The 20,159-nt window shown below is 39.6% G+C and overlaps 1 protein-coding gene across 4 annotated transcripts in view; it reads left to right on the plus strand.

The window, feature by feature from the left end:
• Positions 1-20,159, plus strand: part of LOC113141322 (septin-9-like) — a 68,983-nt gene that overhangs the window by 15,155 nt on the left and 33,669 nt on the right. For 3 of the 4 annotated variants that reach the window (XM_026325663.1, XM_026325664.1, XM_026325666.1), the window contains one exon: positions 10,734-11,492. In XM_026325663.1, coding sequence (XP_026181448.1) covers positions 10,734-11,492 — 759 coding nt within the window. Of the gene's footprint in view, positions 1-2,935; positions 3,266-10,733; positions 11,493-20,159 lie in introns of those variants that run through there. The other variant, XM_026325665.1, reaches the window with a different exon arrangement.

Below are 20,159 nucleotides of genomic sequence, written 5' to 3' on the forward strand. Positions count from 1 at the left end.
ACAGACAGAAGTGAAATGTAATGCCATTACAACCACAATAAGGTTATTTGTATTACTGTAAAAAGGAATTTACGTCCTTGACATAGGAGTGCTTATGAACAAACAGTTCAGGTGTATCTGTATCATTGGTTGCCACTGAAACATTTCTTGGAGTTACATCTCAGATTCCACAGATCATGGGATGCCTGTCCACTGGCACAAGGCAAACTGCAGGGGGTGGGCCAGACTGGCGCCAAGGCCTATAGACCTGTTGATGTGTTTGTGTGTGTGTGTGTGTGTGTGCACATTTGTGCATGTGGTGATCGACTGCTGACATTTGCAACCTGTTGTTGCCCTGGCATTGCTCTAGCAACTGCCATGCCGGCTTGGCATCTGTTTATAGAAGTTATCCTCGTCTCCTCCCACTCTGCTCCTCCTCTCCTCTCATTTTTCAGCTCTCAGGAGGGCAGGACCCCCTTTAGAGTGGCCATGGTCTGTGTTTCTTCAAGCAGTATGCTGCCATATCTCTCTTTTGCAAGAGTGCAACACAACAGCAACAGCTGGCTATTCAAATATATTACTGTACACAAATATACAGGAAGCCTGAGGCACCAACTCACTCATTATCTGTGTTTTGATGGGTGTTATTATCACTTGTTTAAAACAATTACACTACAGTGATAAGTAATCTTAGAATGAGGTGAAAATCCCACTAGGTAGCATGTATGTTGGCTCATTATGAATTTACATTTAGTAGTGGTGACACCTGTCTTTATCTTTTTAATGTTCATCATCAGTGACAACAAAGAGGAAGGAAGATTTCTGCTTTTTTTTTTTTTTTTTTGTCAGGAACTTCCTGCAGCTTTAGCAATACAATTACTGTAACACAGCCATAAAGTTTACTCAAAAGAAGAATGGGTGCTTTTGTGTTCACACTGTAGCAAACTAGAGATGGAGATATGATATGGAATCAACATTACTTCTTGGGCTGTGTTCTGTTAATTGTAGATTACTGTTTTCTAAGAACTAGTATACTAAATGTGAGTCTGTGGTTGCTATGAAATGGCTGACGTTCTTTACAGATCAGGGCAAAAATAATGTTTCTTCACTGTGACAGTTGTAAAAGCAGATTGGATTAGTGCTGTCTGGGCTTGCTGGGGCTTGCAGGGATATGCAGTGGAAGGAAGTGTGCTTCTCTCTGTGTTGGGGGTGTCAGAAACAGGGTTGGGTGTTGCTTGTGTGTATGTTCATATTTTCGTATGCATCTGCTGTACACATATTTGATGTCTGAGCATGTGTACATGCAGCTGTTCTGTTTTCCAGATCATATTACTGTATGCTTGTGACACTCCTAGCAGTAATGCATTTATCCATAGCAACATGTGTAAGCTACAGGAACAACACTGACCTCTCCTGGAGGAAGTCACACATTGCAAGATTCATATTTCAAAATAACACACCTCAAGCATGTTCTTGTACTATTGATGCATGTGTATCTGCATAGTGCAATGGCGGCAATAGGAATCGCCACTGACTTTAAGCAGGATTTCTGAGCAGGACATTTATTCTACCCTGTCCTCAGGGATATGTGTGTTTATTCTGCACCCAGTTGTAGCCATAGAGGAACAAAGCAAAATGCAGTTTTTCCACAGTCACACCAAAAGTTTATTTAATATCCAGCTTCTCAGGAACCTGCCCTGCCTTTTAAAAATTGCAGGAACAAATCCAGTTTTCATATTTAAAAATATTCATTGACAAATAGTGTTTTCCCACACATATTGAGGGTTACATACTTTTCATGATTCAGTGGTGAGGAAAAGTTGTGTAAGATTAATCTCAGATGTCATGTTTAGGTAAAGCCTCATATCTGTTTTCAAATCAGTCGTAGTGTGTGAGTGGACATTTGCACATATCTGTGTTTATGATTGATAAACATGCCTAAATCAACAGAAAATGCAAACTTTGATTCCAATGTAAACAATAAATTGGCAGTAACATTGCTAGACATGCAAAATTTCAACACCATGATAAATCACACATGGGACAGCTTTTTTCTAACACTTCGCCACCTTAATAATAAATTACAACTTAAACCTAAACCATTTCCATATCACTTATACTTTCTAACTTCTCTCCAAATGCATTTTTTTTCAATGTCTTTGATAGTTTTTGCCTCAAATGTTATGTCTCTCAGCAGTGCCCTTATTTTAGAAGTATTTTTTTGAAGTTTGAAAAGAGAGTTATTAGCCTGGTAAGAGGCGAGTCTGGGAGTACACATACACTTGCATAACTACTAATACTATACTTGTTAGATAACTACACATGCAGGTAATTTCTACACCCTTCATAATTCTTTATCCCAAGCACATGCACACAGATACAGACTGACCAACATCCCTGTTCACCCTTCCCCCTCCACCCCCACAAACAGGGGCTCCTTCATGGTGTTGTTAAGTCATTAGGCTACTTATTTATTGATGTCTGCCTCCAGAGCCTGTCAAGACTCTGCTAACTGCCTGTGTGAGCCTGTCCTGACCATATTAGTCCATAATATGGTCTGTCTCCAATTTAGGATTTATTTTTCTATCTTCTTTAACTTTTCATTCCATCCACTGTCAGATAAGATTGATTGAAAACTTTTTTTCTTTTACTATGTGACTGTAAGTGTGTGGATTTGTTTGAGTGCTTATAGGATGCTGATGTTGGCATCCACAATGGAGTTTCATCAGTTACATAGAATATGTTAACCATGTGATCAATCCTACAGGAAGTGTGCTTGAATGTGAGCATGTATATAGTTTGACCAGCCCAGTCAAAAATGAGAGCTTTCACAGAAAGGAGCCAGTCTGTGGACGACTGGAGAAAGGGAGGGAAGCATAGAGGGAAGGAAAAGGGGGGGAGGGAAGACAGCAAGCTAGAGGGAGAGAGGGAGGGTGGGGGGTTGTCATTGCTCGCTCATTCCAAGCTCTGGAAGTTGAGAAGGAGGCGAAGAGAAAAATAAGTTGCTGCTTTAAGACAGAGAGGAGAGATAGGGAGCGGGTTTGGATCAGTGAGCTGCTCAACTCTTGTGTTTTTTTCCCTCCCCTTGTCTCTCTTGCACGGACTCCTAATTTGGGATTTGTTTAAAAGCGGGACTGCGCCTCAGGAAGACTTTTCCTTGCTGGGGAAAAGGAACCCTGCTCCCTCTTCTCTTGGGTTATAAAAACACGTCAATACATGCTTGCGACCAAAATGTCTGATTCCACTGTCAACGCTCACTTGGAAGGGATCATATCAGACTTTGAAGGTTAGTTTCATTCTTTCTTGCACTTTTGTCACCTTGTGGAGTGAGGCACTCTCTAACCCTGCCATGAGGACACTATAGATAGTTTCCACATGCGTGATTGGACCCAAATGGATCTGAGAAAATGGAGAATGTGAAGGTTTCGTTGACGTCTGTGATGAGCTGTGTAGTTTTAAAAGGGAAATCACACTTCTTTTTTTATAGCTCTTTAACTTTCGTTGAGATGCATGATTGTATGTTATGTGATTGCCATGTACGTGTCTAAGATGTGGATGTGTCAGAGTGCAAAACAAGCATTCAGAGGAAAGTAAGCAACAGCCATCATGAAGAGTCCTTAAAAATGGTTTTGTATACAGTATATGGAGCACTCAGGAGGCTGGAACTGACCATGCAGCTGTGAGGAGAACACCTGGCCCACCTCCCTCTTCTGTTTCGTCTCCTCTTGTTTTCATCTCTCTGCCACTGGCCCACAATTCCTCTTGTCATCCTTCTTCTCACATGTCTCCTCCTCCACCACCTTGTCCTCCGGCTTTTCCTCTCTCAGCAGCTCGTCCATCCTCAGACTCTGTCTCACCTTGGCCTAGCTGTAGGTGGATGTTAAGAGAGTGGTTGGAGGTTGACAGCCTGTCTATCTCACTGTGTGTCTCCTGTCTCTCCAAAACACATAACTTTTAAGAACGCATCCACACTTGTCCGGAGCTGCTCCTCTGTCAACACCAGTTTGCTTGTGGTATGTGTGGTGAATCCCGCTGCCTTCCGTTCCCTCCTTCCCTGTGTTTAGGTCTTTAAACAGCTGGCTTACAAAGTGCAACAGAGCAGAAAGATAAGAGAAAAGAAGCCATCAGGGGCAAGACGTGTGCTTTAACCACGTGGCTCAAAGTCATGCTTTTAGACATCACTCAAGTGTAACACCAGCATAATGACCTACTGTTGTGAATGTCGGTGTGTGTTGCTCCTAGTTTGGCTGAGTGTGTTAATACCTTTGTGTCACCATGATGTATAGTCCTGTGTGTCTCAGTGAGTATAGCCTGGCACAGATGAAGCAGAAGTGTGAATCTCACAGGGAGTTTGAAAGTAAATAATTACAAGTACTCGCCTTATTGTAACTGAATAGCATCATCATAAATATTCCTTTTGTCACCTTTTAAATCAATAACTATATTTCATTATATACACCACACTGGGTTTTTCAATGTGTCAAATCATAACCAAGTGAATGACACCCGAGACAGTGTCCAGAAATCATTGATATATATTGCAGTGCATATTACTGACGTAGTGGAACGACTTGATGTCTGTTCTCTACCTACTGTTGTGCTATCTTTTAGCATTTATCATTATCCCCCATTTGTCTGCTATTTATCAAAAATTACATAGTCTTGGTTTATTTATAAGTAATTATAAGTGAGTAATACAATTGTTCTCATAAATGTACACAATTTGAAAACCTACTGGCCATCTTTTAGAAAATATACCTGAACATGCAGAATATGTTTGCCTTTTTAATATCATAATGACAACTGCAATTTCCATAGACACTATCTGACCACGGTCCTATAAAAAGAAAGTTTTCTGCATGATCATTTACATATTTTTTTAAATGGCCAGTATTTCTCTAATTATGCTGGGTCTGTGTAAATTCATGAGCACGACTGTATTGGAGAGAGGTTACAGTGATTGGATTTTCTCGTCTTTGGACTGCTTATTTGAAAGATGAAGGCTTCCTACAGGCCATAACCACAAAATGTGGAGTACAAACTGAAAGTTTATACGTTTTGTATCAACTAAACAACTATGACAGTATTTTTTATGGCTGAATTTACTATGCTTTTATAAACTAATATACAAGTATGTGACACACACTATAAAGCATTGGGTTAGAAATTGAGCCAGCAGGGCTCTAACTGCTGCACTGTAAAAATTACGTTACCCAGTACCCATAGGTCCAAAATTAGTGTGGGGTAATATGAGCCCAGAAGTGTGTTATATTTTTACCCACATAAGGTACATTTTTAACTCTGTGTGATTTTTTACTATGTGCAAATACTTGAACATGAATCTTTCACACAGTGGGGTATCGGTATATAAATTGACAAACATCCTCACAGATGTGTCTGTAATCTGATGACATTGGTGGTCTGACAGTTGAGAATATGTACAAAAATCGTATGTTTGTTAAATGATCAGAACTGTGGATAAGTAGGAAGCATTAGTTAAATTTTCATCTGACAATGAGTGTATTTACCATACCACTAAGGTTGGACACCAAGTTTGATTCACTCTGTCGTGCATTTAGCTGATGACGCAAGTGAAAAGCAGAAGGAGACAGGATTTTCTTGGCCATGAGGCCGATGATCTCAGCTGTGACCTTAGCCTCACAAACACAGAGATCATTGACCAAACCACTGGGCCTTCCGCTTGCGCAGAACAAAACACACACACTCAGGCTTACTCAGGGATACTTGGTATAGCTCCTTAAAAGAAGTCCAGCCTTTCTTTACTCTTGCAAACAGCCTCCTGTGTTTTCTTTGCAGATTAAATTTGCCATTATTAACCAAATATGAACCAGATCTGGATTATATTGTTTTCTCTTTCAGGCAATAGTATGAACAAACTGCAACAGCTGCTAGTCTATTTTTATTTGTTTCCCTGTTCTCTCTGTGTGTTAGAGCTGGATGGTAAGGGCTTTGCTATTCCAATCAGTGGAAATTCCACAGGGCAAGATTCCTGTAGTCGGTGAAAATGTTGGGGTAGGCAGTGGACGAGTGGATCTGAACCCAGCTAGGCTTTTTTTTTTTTTTTTTACAGATCTGCATGGGGCCTGGTCTGGCCTGGTGGCACTAACCAAACCATCACTGTAACAAAAGTTTTGTCAGAAGATATTTCCAGCTTACTCTGACTGAAACAAATAAAATAACACATTTTCTGAGTTGTCCATAAAAGTGAACTCAATACATTTTACTTTTTGGGTGTTGGTTGGACATAGAAGAGGTCCTCCGATCAGATAAAATGATAAATATGATCTTTATTTATACCCATTTATTTCCATTGAATGTGTATTTGTATATTCATGTTGTTTCAGTTATTCTAATTCATAAAATACCCACATGGAACATTTTAAGCTAATAAACCTATAAAATAAAATTAATTATATGAACTGTTATGTGACTATTTTCAACCATCACCACTGATTTTTTTTTTTTTTTTTTTTTCCATCATATTAGTTGGTGCTCTGTAACCCATAATACTATGTTGTTAAGGAGGATTGGTATAAATATTCCTGTATGGGGTTAAAGTGCTCCTCATGTGCCAAACACCACGAGGAACCTCGTTCACAGAACTTGTGTGTCTTTTAACAGAAGCTGATTATAGTCATGGTCACGAGTCTCCATCCTTATCAGCTTTATCAGGCCAATCTATACTCACCAGCTAGGACAGGATTCCTGCTATTGACGCCAACAGCACTGGTGCATCTGGGAAGCACCAAGGGTCAAAGGCACACACAGCGAGTCTCTGTTAAGCTTTAAGGACACACTTTGCTGTTTTGCTGGACACTTGGGGTGAAACCAGTACTAATGCCAATCCCATGCGAGACCCCAGAGTTATTAACAGGGACCATCGCTGAAAACCATTTTTGATGAACAAATTCAATGCATTTCCTGTGACCGCTTCACAATAAAGACCCATTTGTGTTTTGTCTCATTCAATTGAATGCTTTTAAATGTGAAGCATCCGCAGTAGGAAATAATGGGGCAGCTTTTAGTAACTCAATCTGACTATAACACCGCAGTAAAATACTGTTACAAGAGAGACAATATAATAGCCCACTCTCCCCCTCCAATAAGCATTTTATTTTTGTTTACTAGATTCCACTTTCCTTTCTTTCTGGTGCATTGAGGACCAAATCCCCACAGGATACCTTTCCTTTAAACATAGCATTAGCTTTGTTGTGTGGTTGGAGATTGTGACAGTTTTGAGAAATGTACTCTACAGCTCTTTAAAACAAATTGGTTTTGTCACAGTTTAACCATTTTTGAATGCACTACATGGATTCAACCCACGCCTGACAGACTTAGTTGAAAAACATTATGCAACGCCTTGAAACATTTCCCAATGTCTTCCTTATTTGGTGGTTTAGCCGACTGGCAAGTTTATGGTATAACATTTAGATCAGAGTCCAAGATTCACAGGTTTCATAAACCTTCACAGCAGATTTTGCTTCAATTCCAGGTCAAACGAGACTTGAAGAGAAAAATGGAGCTCTAACAGAACTGAGGTTGACATTTGGTTCACATTGTTGCTCGTTACTATTATCTTAGCTTTGCTGAAAGTTCATGATCACTGCTATCGTCTAATTGCTGCAGCAGCACACAGCAGCTTGGAGATATAACATGGCTTTGTCCTTGAAATTGGACACGCAAATGCACTGAACAAACAAAAATGTGCACACACATACGACCATGCAGAATACAGTAAATCTGCAAATCCACTTATATATACAGATACAGACACATAGACAGTTACTGAAACAACTGCAGACAGAAGCAAGTAACAGGGCTGTTACTTAGATATTAACGTGTGAATGCTCATCCTGTCTGCATTCACACACACACACACACACACACACACACACACACACACACACACACACACACACTGACCCCACAATGCAGTGACATGAACAGGCAGAGTCTGGCTCTAACCACGCAGGCCAAGCTGTGTTTGCTCTACTTTACAGCTGTGTTTAAACACACACACGTACAGAGAAAGATAGAAGCACAGCTGACAGGGCCTCTGTCTCCAGTGTGTCTGCAAAGACCTAGCTGTGTTACGCTCGTCTGTTAACACAGAGCAGACGCAGCACAGTTAGTACAATTTCAGGCAAACAGGTCATTATGAAAAAAAAATCAAAGTTTTAAGTGGTCTGTAGCACTTCAGAAATTCTTTTGCTGCTTTTTTTTAACTACTCAAGTTGAGAATCACATATTCATGAACAGTGCCAGTGAGGTTCATTAAAGGAAAACTGGAAGAAGAAATTGCTACAGTGAATTAGCTGTTCCATTTGTGGTTCATTTCTAGTCCTTACAGACAAGAAATTCCTAGATATTTCTTTACCTTTGCATCCAATGAACTTTACATATAAATTCATCGTGGATAGTATTTCATTCCAGTGTTTATTTTTTTATGCTTAAAGAAAAACAGAGCACATCGTCAACCCTGTCTTCCAGGAATATTTCAAGGCCAGTTTTTCCTCACATGAAATTACATTATTCCATGTGAGCAACACAAAGAGCTTATTGTCAGAGACATGAAAATATGTCTGATGCATGCTACATGCATATTCAGTCTTTTTGACACGATCTCTTTCTAATATTTCCTGTCACTCTCAGTGGTGTAATGAAGAACTGCCAAAACTTGTAAATACAGTGAGCACACAGGGATTTGCTTTTATGGTGATCTGTATTTCAAGGTATTTATAGAGGAAATCCACCCAAAATTTGTTTGGTGAGCTTTAAAGGTGCTGGTACAGGCAACTATCTGCTTGCTCAGGCTACATATTTAAGCAAATAAAGTATTCCTTTTACATTCAAAGGGAAAAAGTGCAATACAATAGATAGTAGCAGTGACATACACAGGTAGATTATTGGCTAAAAGCAATGCAGCCTGATACAACAGCCCTGTAATAAATCCTAACTTCTAAAAAGTAATTGTTTGGTGTCCACTGAAGCTTGTGTATGCTCCGCTGGTTAGAAGTGGTATTCCTTACCAGAACGTGAAACTTGTAACTGGCCTAATCACACTGACGGTGAGAAACTGACAACTGAGGCCAGTATTGAGAATCAGTTTTAGTCAGATAAACGTTAAAGTTATTCCTGCTGATACAGATGCCCAGTAGGCCTATTTCAAATTACACAGGAAATTTTGTGATTCATTAGCTGCTTCTCAGCACAGCCTCTAATATCAGACAGAAAAGTCCAGCTAAACCATAGGCAGGATCTGAAAACTGTGATTTCCAGGAAGAGGGTCTTCTCCCATGCTGGTGCTTGGCTCTTCAGTCTTGAAGTAGGCCAGAAGCCTGAGCAGGCTTGGCTGTTTATCTGGGATGGGGGCCATGTGACTCCAAGGCTTGTAGCCTCTCTGGTCTCTGGGCCAAGCTGAGGTGAGCCAGGTGTCACTCTCCATCTGACATGAAGCTAACTGTGGCCAGAGGAAACTCATTTATCAAACAACGATAACAGCTAAATCACAAGACTGGTGGTGGAATATTGGCACATTCAGCTGACATGGAGTTAGAGTGTCTTTTAATGTGGGAATGGTTTGAATAAAATGATGGGATTTTTTTCAGTCACTTTTTATGAAAGAAAAGTCTTCATCAAAGTTATTTCAAAATGTGGCCACAATATATGTTCATTTACTTGGCTTTTATGACCAAAAACCAACAGCATAGTCTGATTTTTAACAGTGCAGCCAAGTTAATAAATATAGTAAGGCTGTACAAAAGAGTTAATCATTTAAAAACGATATATTTGTGCATGAAACAAAGAAATAGAGGGATCACGTGATCGGGGCGTTGTCAGCGTGTTAGTTACGTGAACAGGTGCGTGAGATGTTCGCTTAACGTGCATATATCCAGAGAAAGATGGCGGCGTCATTTCTTTTCATTTCGTGAGGAGCAGTCAGTTTTCCCGTTGAGAGGAAGTTAGTGTGTGTTTGTGCCTACAGTGCTTGGTCAAAATAACGGACTATATTTACAAACAACGAACGCCATGTTGTCGGGCTACGTGAAGCGTGTCAGATCCGGTAAGATACACACGTTCAATGAAGATGATTCTGAGTAATTCCGGGGATTTATTTCTCCTGTGCTGTGTGAAAACATGTTAACTTCAACTTTCACTGTCATAATTGTCAATAGGCCTCTGAAGCTGTTTAGACAAACATTAATAGCGTGTTATTGTTTGTATTATTGTTATTGTCTGTTGTTATTGTCTGCTTCTTATTTAATGCTGTATTTGCTCCAAGTCGAAACACACTATGGAAAATGAAGCAGGGGTTAACGTTACCTTCCTTCTCTGATTTAAAGAAGGAAAAACATACAGCGCCGATCCTCTGGAGAAACAAAGACATTCCTGGTCTTTTAAAATACTGATGGTTTGGTTTGGGTTGCTGCACCACAGTCTGTGTGAAGTATCACTGACTCTTGACTCATTCAAAAAAAAAAAAAAAAAGTTTGAACTCTGTACAAGGCGACCACAGAATGAAAGAGTTTCCAGTTTGCTTCACTAAAGAAAAGTCATGAGAACTGTTGCTATTCCAGGGCCTTATGTTTTCTTTTTGTTTTGCTTCATAAAATAAAATGTTTAATGCTGAACTGAGTCAGTGTAGCACGGATTCTGTTCAGGGTAGGACTGGTCTCTATGGCCAAGAGATCCTCCTGTTTCTTATCAAACCACAAATGTTCTCTGTTTTCCAGCACTGAAACGGTCATTTGAGGTGGAGGACACAGATACATCCACACATCCCTCACCCCTGTCTCGTCGAACCACCAACCCCCTTCGCTCATCATCCTCCTCCTCCACATCCAGCCAGCGGAGCTACGACCTGAGCTCCCGCAACTCTGATTACTCCTCATCCAGATCTTCCCCCTCCGAATCCTCCAATCCCCGCTCTCCAAAGACCGGCATGAGACGCATTGAGTTATCAGGGGGTCGTAACCCTGACATAGCCTCGTCCCGTCGCACAGAAATCTCCATTGAGGTCTCCTCTAAGCAGATCGACAACTCTCCCAGTGCTGGCATCGCCCGCTTTGGCCTCAAACGGCCTGAGGTCAGCCTGAGCAGTCGTAGCACACCCCTGGATGGCTCCTCCAACTCCATCTCCAGCTCCACAAACAGGCGGGCAGAGCTCAGCATGACACGGTCCCTTGAGCCCCCTGCTCCTCCCAGAAGAATGGATGCCCAGCTGTCCTCGGCCCCAGTCTCTAGGATCCCTGAACCCTCCAATAGAAGAGCAGAGCCCCCATCCCCCATTTCCAGCCCAGTTGAGGGGTCCTCCAGGAGGCCAGAGATGCCTCTTTTCAAATCGGCAGATGGTTTGGTGCCAGTCAGCCCAGTGGAGAACAACAACCACCTGCCACCTGGACCTAGCGCTTCCCTTGCATCCCTGGCAGAGTCCCAGGTGGAGCGGGTGCAGTCGCCTGTCACAGAGGTTCCTACAGCGCGACCAGCAGACAGTGAGTACCCTCTCTCTGTATTAACTTATGTATACAGTAAAATAGTTTCCCTGGGTGTATTAGGGTTTTTGAAGTTAACTGTTCAAATTAGGCATTTTAGCCTTTTTATACTGTTTGTTTTTAATTGAAAGTGCCACTTTGCTGTTTTTGGTGATTTTTGTTGTAAATGCTTTGTCTAAATCCAGTAGAAACGACTTTTTTAACCTAATTTTGCAACAATTTCATGCTCAAACACACTGAGCGCTGCATTGCATTTGAAGATATTTCTAACTTAAATATTTTTAAAATAATGGACAAGTCTCACATGCACATTGTCAAATGCCTGTTGGTCTTGCTTATTTAGAATTTTAGGTCTTTTATCCCATGGAAACAAAAAGGCAGCTGTGAAATAGAGTACCAACCATACAGGACACAAGCATGTGCTGTTTGAGCCTGTCAGTACAGACTCTCTACAAATGTAGGTCAGGGAGGGTGATGATGAGAATCCCAGGGTTGCTCCCAGGACAGCAGTAAAAAGCAAACCAAAAAAACTCATGCAGCCCAGCAGCTGAATTGGCCATCTCACTTGAACTTGGATCAACCGCTGGAGTTAAACTTAGAGTGGATAGACCTATAAAATCACTGTAAATTCATATTACCTAAGATGGGAAGTTGCGGTTTTGTAGTTTTATTTTTAAAGTAAATTAGTGCTACTAGCACTTTTGTTACTGTGGTTTGTCCATTTTCCCTGTTCATCGTTTGAACTTTTCTGATTTAAGAACTCAGATTAAGATTAAAATGATATCATAGCAAAATCTATTGTCAGCTGTCATCTAGACACCTGAGAAGTCTTTGTGCTGACTAATCAGACATGTAGTACAGAAATTATGCCAACCTCAAGCTCAGTATCAGATGTTTTTGTAGTAACTTGCTCCATAGGTATTGGTTTACTGAGGGAAACTTCAAGAAATGTCCCATGACTGTGGTAAGGTAGTGCATACCAGTGAGTCATTGTTGCTGAATTAACTGCTCAAGCTGACAAGGTCAAGGGTGGAAGAAAAAGACTCATGTAATCCTGTCATCCCACAATAAAGCCTTGCATGATTTTATTCAGGAATTTTTATTTTACTTTTTACCCAAGCTCTAGCATGAGGTATTGATGGTAGGATTGTTCAGTCTGTCCATCCAGCATGGTGGTTCACAGCTAAGATATACATAGATTTATGCTGGAATCATGTAGAGGAAACCGGGAGTACCCGGAGTAAACTACATAGATTATGTTGGACCTAAATGACTCTAAATTTAGTATTAAGAGTATTTTCTGAAAGTTTAATTTTTTTTCTGGTATGTGACAAGGTATCTCAAAACAGCTGGATTTCCAATGAAATATGTAATGGATATTCCTCATCCTCAGTGGATGAAATCTGTTATTTAAGGTTATCCCATTGACTGTCCATTCTCCCACCCTCGGGACAGTCTTTGAATTTTTTGTTGTAGTATTGGTAAAGTTCTGTTAATGCATTAGCCTGATTGTCACTTTATTATATTCATTTCTTTTTTCATGGGAGTTAATGAATTGCAGCTTCTAGAAGCTACTAACAGGGCTTTAGGCTTTTAGTCTTGTTTTGTGTAGATATGTGTACAATGGTTGGCCTGAATGGCACTTATGCTTTGTACTTATTATTGTGGGAAAATTTCATTTGTTTCTTTCTTTCTTTTGTGCCTAGTTGTAGGCATTGCCTTTTCCTTTCACATTACTTGTGCTGTTTGCTTTCCTCTCTCTTATGCTATTAGAATAGCTCATCTTTCTACTGGTATGTGGCTCTGTGTGTGTATGTGTAACGCTACTATCTGGAGACAGCTGTGCTCATGCATTGCTCTTACTGGTGGAGTAGTATCCAGGCGTGGGCTGTTGGGAGGTGATACATTCCAAATCTGGAGGTCATAAAACATTCTGCATAAAAATAGAAAGCCTCCAATTTCCGCTTTTTTATGCTGTGTTGCCTGGTCCTGTCCTGCTCGGTCCATGGCACTTTGTTTATAGATGATTAGACAGTAATTTTTATTTCTGTCTCTTTCTGAAAGCATTTGTTTGCTATAGTTACAGATACCACCATTGTAACACTGGTGAACAGGAAACAAGGAAGCATGTTAAAAAGCTGGGGCCAGACTAAGAATCCTCTCAGAGAGCTCCTAACTTGGCTTAAACGCCTTTAGTTAAAAGTCTTAACTTAAGAGTGACTTAGGACCAATTTTAGAGCAACTCTGAGTAAGAAAAAAATACAAAAACGTTTATTTCACTGAGGAGGCAGGGATGGCCCCGTTTCTAGGTATGAAGCATCTTTTTAAAAACTGATTGGTTGTCAAAAAATGCCTTTACACACACAAACAGATGAACATGATATGGCATAAGCTTTTACTTTGCAAAAACAGACCCATTTTATGTGTATTTTACCCTGATCACACAAACATGCTTTATGTATTTAAAAGTAACGAATAAAATAGTCCTGCTGTTTGTACTCAGCGACGAAAACAGCTTGAATGTTGATGCTGTTGTACCTTTTTCTGTTGATAGAAATCTCATTTTCTCACTGTGCAATTATTCAAATGTGTGATCCATGAATTACTCTAACAACACTGGTAAAATACATATTTGCCATTTTGTGATCCTGCAAGATGTGAATGTCCAGTGGAAACAAAATGAACTGTGACACAATATGCGGTTCTGAGAGTGATGTGATTTTTTTGTGTGGTTACTCTGCTGGTGGAAGATTGTATTTTCCCACTTGCCAAATATCTCTTAGTTGTGGTTAAGATGTTTTATATATAATAACTTTTATCTTTACTAGGTTCTGCTTGTAAATTTCCTCTCAATTTTGTCACTAGGAGTTTCTCTTTGTGCTAGGAATGGTTATGAGTACGGACCCACAAATGAAGCCTTATATTAGTAGAAGGGAGAAAGTAAAGATGTGGGAGGATTAAGTTTCAACTTCTGCCACATTTGGCTCAGATTACCACCTTCCTGCTCAGCTATGCATGTGGAGGGAGGGAGGCCCTGCTAGAAAGAAGCTTGAAAAGAAGTGAGCAAGATAGGAGGAGATACAGAAAGGAGGGTTGGTGGTCAGAAGGGAAGAGGGATAAAACAGAGAGCAAGGTAAAGTGTGTGAGATGAGTGTAGAGTTTGTCTGCAGGGAGAAAACAAAATGAGAAAAATCCACTTTAACTTCCATCCATTTGGGTGTACAAACTGACACACCACATCCTGTGATGACATGCCCAAAACTTTATCAACTTACTTTACTCAACAAGTAAAGGGGACACAAATTTAGCCAGATTCTTATTTTAAGTATTTGTACATAAATGTTTTTCAGTTTCCTCCCTAGTTGTTTACTTCTGTTGCTTGTCTCAGCAATGTGATGGTGTGCATGTACTGTATGACAATGTTAAGAATGTCAGAGTGTCTGAACATGCCGATAACAAATGATAAGCTGTGGAAACTGTTGTAAAGCACAAGGTGCTGTAATGATAACCTCTGTTTCAGTTGATCTGTTGGTTGTGAGGACTGGCTGTAGCTGCAGGCTTACAGTGCTTAAACAAGATGCGATCTTATGTTTACAGATGCACACATTCATTTGTTCATTCTGTACACAGCTTGTCTTATTTTCTTGTTAAAAATCTATTAGATGCTGGAGATACCAAATCTAGGTGAGATATACAGCACAAAATAGTATGAAGTGATCTTAGGGGTATTAAACTTTGTGTGGGAATGGGGCCACACAGAGAAAGACCAGGCTGGAAATACAGTCCATTCCCATGTCATCCCCCCTTCCCTCTCATTACTGACACAGACCTCTGTCATATCTCAGGAAGCAATTTAAGTAAATCCTTCTGTTTTACTTGAAAATGAGTGGTAACTGCCTTTAAAAGCTACCTGTAAATATGGTTATTACAAATTACATGCTGTCACTGCATTCAATAAGCACTGATTTTAATCACAGATAAATCATGTGATGTGATTAATTAGGCCCAAATGCTCCTTTTTGTGTTCCAGCTTGGTGAGAATTTTCTGATTTTAAACACCTTTTGGTCAGACAACACAATAGAAGATGTCACCTGTGGGCACTTTTGTTGGCCATTAGTAATATTATTATTTTTGTTTTGTTTTAAATAACTTGTCATTTATCAAAGTTGTATTTTACTCATTAATCAGTAATGAGACTAATGGTAGTTACAGCTCTAACTCAGTTTTGTAACTTTCATGTAGACAAATTAACTTTAGAAACGCAAACACAAGAGTCCCCTGTTTTATTTTGTAGCAGGAATAAGATGTTTTCTTTACACTGCCATTCTCCAGCACATTGACCTGTTGATGATCAAACATGTCAGCTTTTAGGCCTCTTTTTTTTAAAAACCAAACAAACATCAGGCTCTGGCTGTGGACTCCATCAAGCTTAGTAGAAACCTTTGATTTTTATTTTCATAAGCTGAGTCTGCTTTTCTGTTTTTATTGATGAGTAGTTATCTTATGATCTGTGTGAGTCATGTGCTAGCCTGCTGAGTGATATCTTAGTATCACCACATTAAAACAGAACTCCTCTCATTCACACAAGGGTCAGACATAAAGGCCTTTTGATAATGCTGCTTGGGACCTGGCCACAAATGGCTAATTAGTTGCGTGTGACACACTGGTTGGAAAACATGTCTCTGAGAACTCATTATTTATCTGTGTGGAGCTGTGATAAATGCTGATTTTAAAAATGGTTTAAAATATACACACCAACAAAACAATAAGTAAAATATACAGTTTATTTCTTTTTTTAAGGCTAATACATCATCATTCATGGCTGTCCTTAACAGTCCAAAGATCCTTTCACTTATGTTCCATCTTTTATCAAACAAAATGAATCAGCACTAAGTCACAATGTTGCATCAGTAAAGCTTTTCAGCCATTCCAGAGCAGCACCTGTGGCCTAAAGTAAAGGTGAATGACTGGGCTTGACTGAAGCCCTGAAGAATCTGTCTTTCATGACAGTTTGAGATGTGTGATATAAGGTATTTGGTCTTTCATCACATATGTGTCAACCTGAGACTATAGCTCAAAGTTAACAAAACATTTACAGAAACAAATAGCTAAAGTAGTACACAGTCTCTTAAACATGCAAAAGTCATACAGAAGCACTTGGTTGTCATTTAACAGTACAGAGATGACTCAATTTTCACTATGTTCACAAAATAAAGTAGAACATATAGTACACAATCAATTAAACATTTAAAGTCAAAACAAAGTATACAACAGAAGATCATTATTATTATTTTTTTATGTAAATATGGTTAATAGTAACACAGATGTTTATTTATTTATTTTTGTTATTTAAAAAGTTATTTGTGTTAGGATTAACTTGTATTGTACAGATGCCAGAGTCTTGAACTGGGTTGGGTAACTTGCAAAACATATGTTTGAGTTTTTGTTAATTTAATTTAAAAAAATATTTTAGTTCAAAGTTATGTTTAAAAGAAAAATTAACTGGGCAGGGGCAGGCACTGTTCCTGTTTCTAAATTAGCTCAAAATTAACTTGATATTACTATTACTAGTGCTACCTCCATTCACGGAAAGACTTCTCAACATATAAACGAGCAGAAGCCTTACCATCTTTTACAAAGAGTTGGAGCCATGCATTGTAACCAGCTATCTGGACTGCTTTGGGATTGTTAAACTCAGAACCTCTGCATATCTCCTCTCCTACTTTCCAGAAGCAGTACCAATTCTTCCCCTCATGCAACCGGGCCTGAAGGCCATTGTTCAGGGGTATTGAGGTTTGACAACTGCCAGATTCTCTGTACCCAATCAACTCTTTAGCCAGGACTTCCTGGTCCTCATTGTTTTTGAAAAGCACTACCATCATATGGCCTTTTCGACGATGTCTAGGAATATTGCTCCAACTAATTCTGGCTTTTCCATTTGTGCCAGTCATTACCTCAAGTTTTATCATACTCGTCTGATCTGGTAGAAGTCTATCAAAAGTCTCTGAAGCATCGATGGAATTTTGTCCTGTTTCTGGGATATTACTATAACTAAAGGTCGACCGATTAATTGGCCGTTTTTTTTGCACATTTTAATGCATCGGCCCATTTCGCTGCACATTAGACCGATTTATAAGCAGGCACATCTACGACCAGCTAAGCGTTGAGAGACGGAGCAACGCACACACTGTAGCCGTGCCCTGTTTACATTTTACACACACGGCTTCAGCTAATGATGGCAGGGAAAACCATTTGTTTCCAATGCGTAATTACATTGTATCATATGTAGGATGCAGGCACACCTCACAAGTTCATAAGCATTATAGGCTTAGAGTGTAATAGTGTAGTATCTGTTAGATGTTCTTAGAAGAGCTTGCTTGCCATATATAGTATTAACAACTGCTAAAATGCTTGAGTTGAAACAACAACTACATATATGGTATTAAAGTAGGGATGACCTCTGTAAAAGTGAAGTAAGTGGTATCAGGATGGGGGGTAGCCACAGGTTTAAGATAGAGTGTTATTTCCTTTATACTTCAGATCTCTCTGCTGTACTGTGTGAGTTGATCTCCGGAGATATCTCTGTAAATAACCAGCTGTAGAACTTAACTTCCACTCTGTCTTTCATTAACCCTCCATCAATGGACTCGGGGAAAGTCTGAGGACCGACTTTCAACACATATTAGAATTGATGCTGATGTCACGTGTGCAACAAATCTGAAAGTAGAAACGCATGAAATTCAGACGAACATTCTTGCTAAAACACGTAGGATAACTTTCCTCAATGGGTCTGTGCAGCTGACACACGCAATACGGGCGCAGCGCTCCCACCAAAAAATACACTTATAATGAGGAAAGTTAATGTGCACGTTTTAGCCTGAAGTTTTGTCTGAACTGCGCGTTTCTGCAAATGACTTGTTGCACATATGATTTGTTTACGCATATTCTTAGACTATGGCCTTTTGAATTATAGCAGTGTGTGTCAACAAACATAACTGTGACAGGTACCCTGCAACAAATCAATTCTCAATAAATGTTTAATTTAAGCAATGAAAATTAAAATTGGCCATAAGAATCAGCATCATATATCGGCCATCGGCTGCCCTGATTTCTAAATATCGGCATCGGCAGCAGCCAGAGAAAACCCGTATCGGTCGACCTCTATTGATAACAACATTAGGTTGTGCTTTTCTCCTTGCCTTTTTACACTGGTTAGAGAGTACTTTTCCTGAGTCACAATTAACAGTAGTTCGAGGCTTGCAAGGTCATCCCAGGTGTTTCTGATATCCTATAATTCACCTTCAAAGTGATCCCTCTGCTCTAACAGTAAATCTATGAATTGTTCCCGATTAATATTTCTCATTTGTATTAAAAGGTCGGTAGTGATCCGGTATGTGTGTTTGGGATGATAATGTTCTGTCACGTACACGCTTTCTATTTGAAATCTTGTGTTCTGCTGTCTGACTCTGAATATAATCCGGTCACTGTTATTTCCATCATATTCTATCATGGGAGCAACAACAAGATAATCTTCTAGTTCCCGATATCTGAGATTACCAACAGTGTAGTACTGGGATCCCCGAGGGACTTCTTCCAACATCCCCTCACGATTGTAATAACAGTGTGAGCCATAGTCTCCATTTGGGTCAAAGGTCAGCCATATATCATTATTATCAATGCTAACTGTATTAGCAAACCAGTGAAGCAGGAGGAGACCATCCATGGGCACAGATTGCCAGATATTTAAAAGGTTATTAGTGGTGTTAGTCAGACACACTGCTGTACATTCTGAATTCAAGCATGTATTTGTAACTAGGCATGTATCTAATGATTGTTTTCATTACTGACACTAGAATGGGTGAGAAGACAAACAGATTATAATAAAATGTGTAATTTTTCATCAATAAGTATATGTTTTCTGCACTTGAACAGAGTCATAGAGTTACGTACCTGAGGTGCAGGGTCAAAACAAGAACAAACAAATATGTAGATGAGAAATGAGTGACAGTGAGGCGAACAGCGGCACAGGACAACAAACTGTGGACAACAGACGTCACACAAATTCAGTGATCAATGAAAATAGTCTGGATTTCTGGTTAGAGTTGTTAAACAACTATCTGACATCTTTGGGAAGCAGTACAACAACAATCCTTTTCCTCATTCAAAAAAAGCAATGTTACCCTCCCAGACTGCAGCACTAGCAGCTGTGCTTGCCAGCCATAAACCTCTTAATGTTAGCAGTTAGTTCATTGCCTGACATGATAAATGCTCTTTAAAAAATCAGGTAAGAAAAATGTTTGATTTTGACTTGAGATGAAAAAACCTGCAATAGATCTTTCTGCTGATCCTTTTTTATTGTCTGGCTAAATAATATCCATAACATAATCCCCTGCTAGAACATGACAAAAGTATGTTTCAAGGCTTAAGGTGGATGATGGGGTATATGTGTGTCCATTGTTGACTATATCCCAACATGTTCTTCACTTTGATGTGAAAAATACTTACGATGTAACAACAGATACTTGTTTATTTCTGGTGTAACATCTATGCAAAGATACCCACACAAAGAGAAGTGTCAGACCCTACAATAATAAAATGAAAGAGCTCACCTGTGTTAGTCTGCTGCTGTCCAATCTCTAACCTCTCTGTTTGAGTGAATGCAGTTA

This window comes from Mastacembelus armatus, chromosome 8, assembly GCF_900324485.2.
Source record: "Mastacembelus armatus chromosome 8, fMasArm1.2, whole genome shotgun sequence".
Taxonomy (NCBI): Eukaryota; Metazoa; Chordata; class Actinopteri; order Synbranchiformes; family Mastacembelidae; genus Mastacembelus; species Mastacembelus armatus.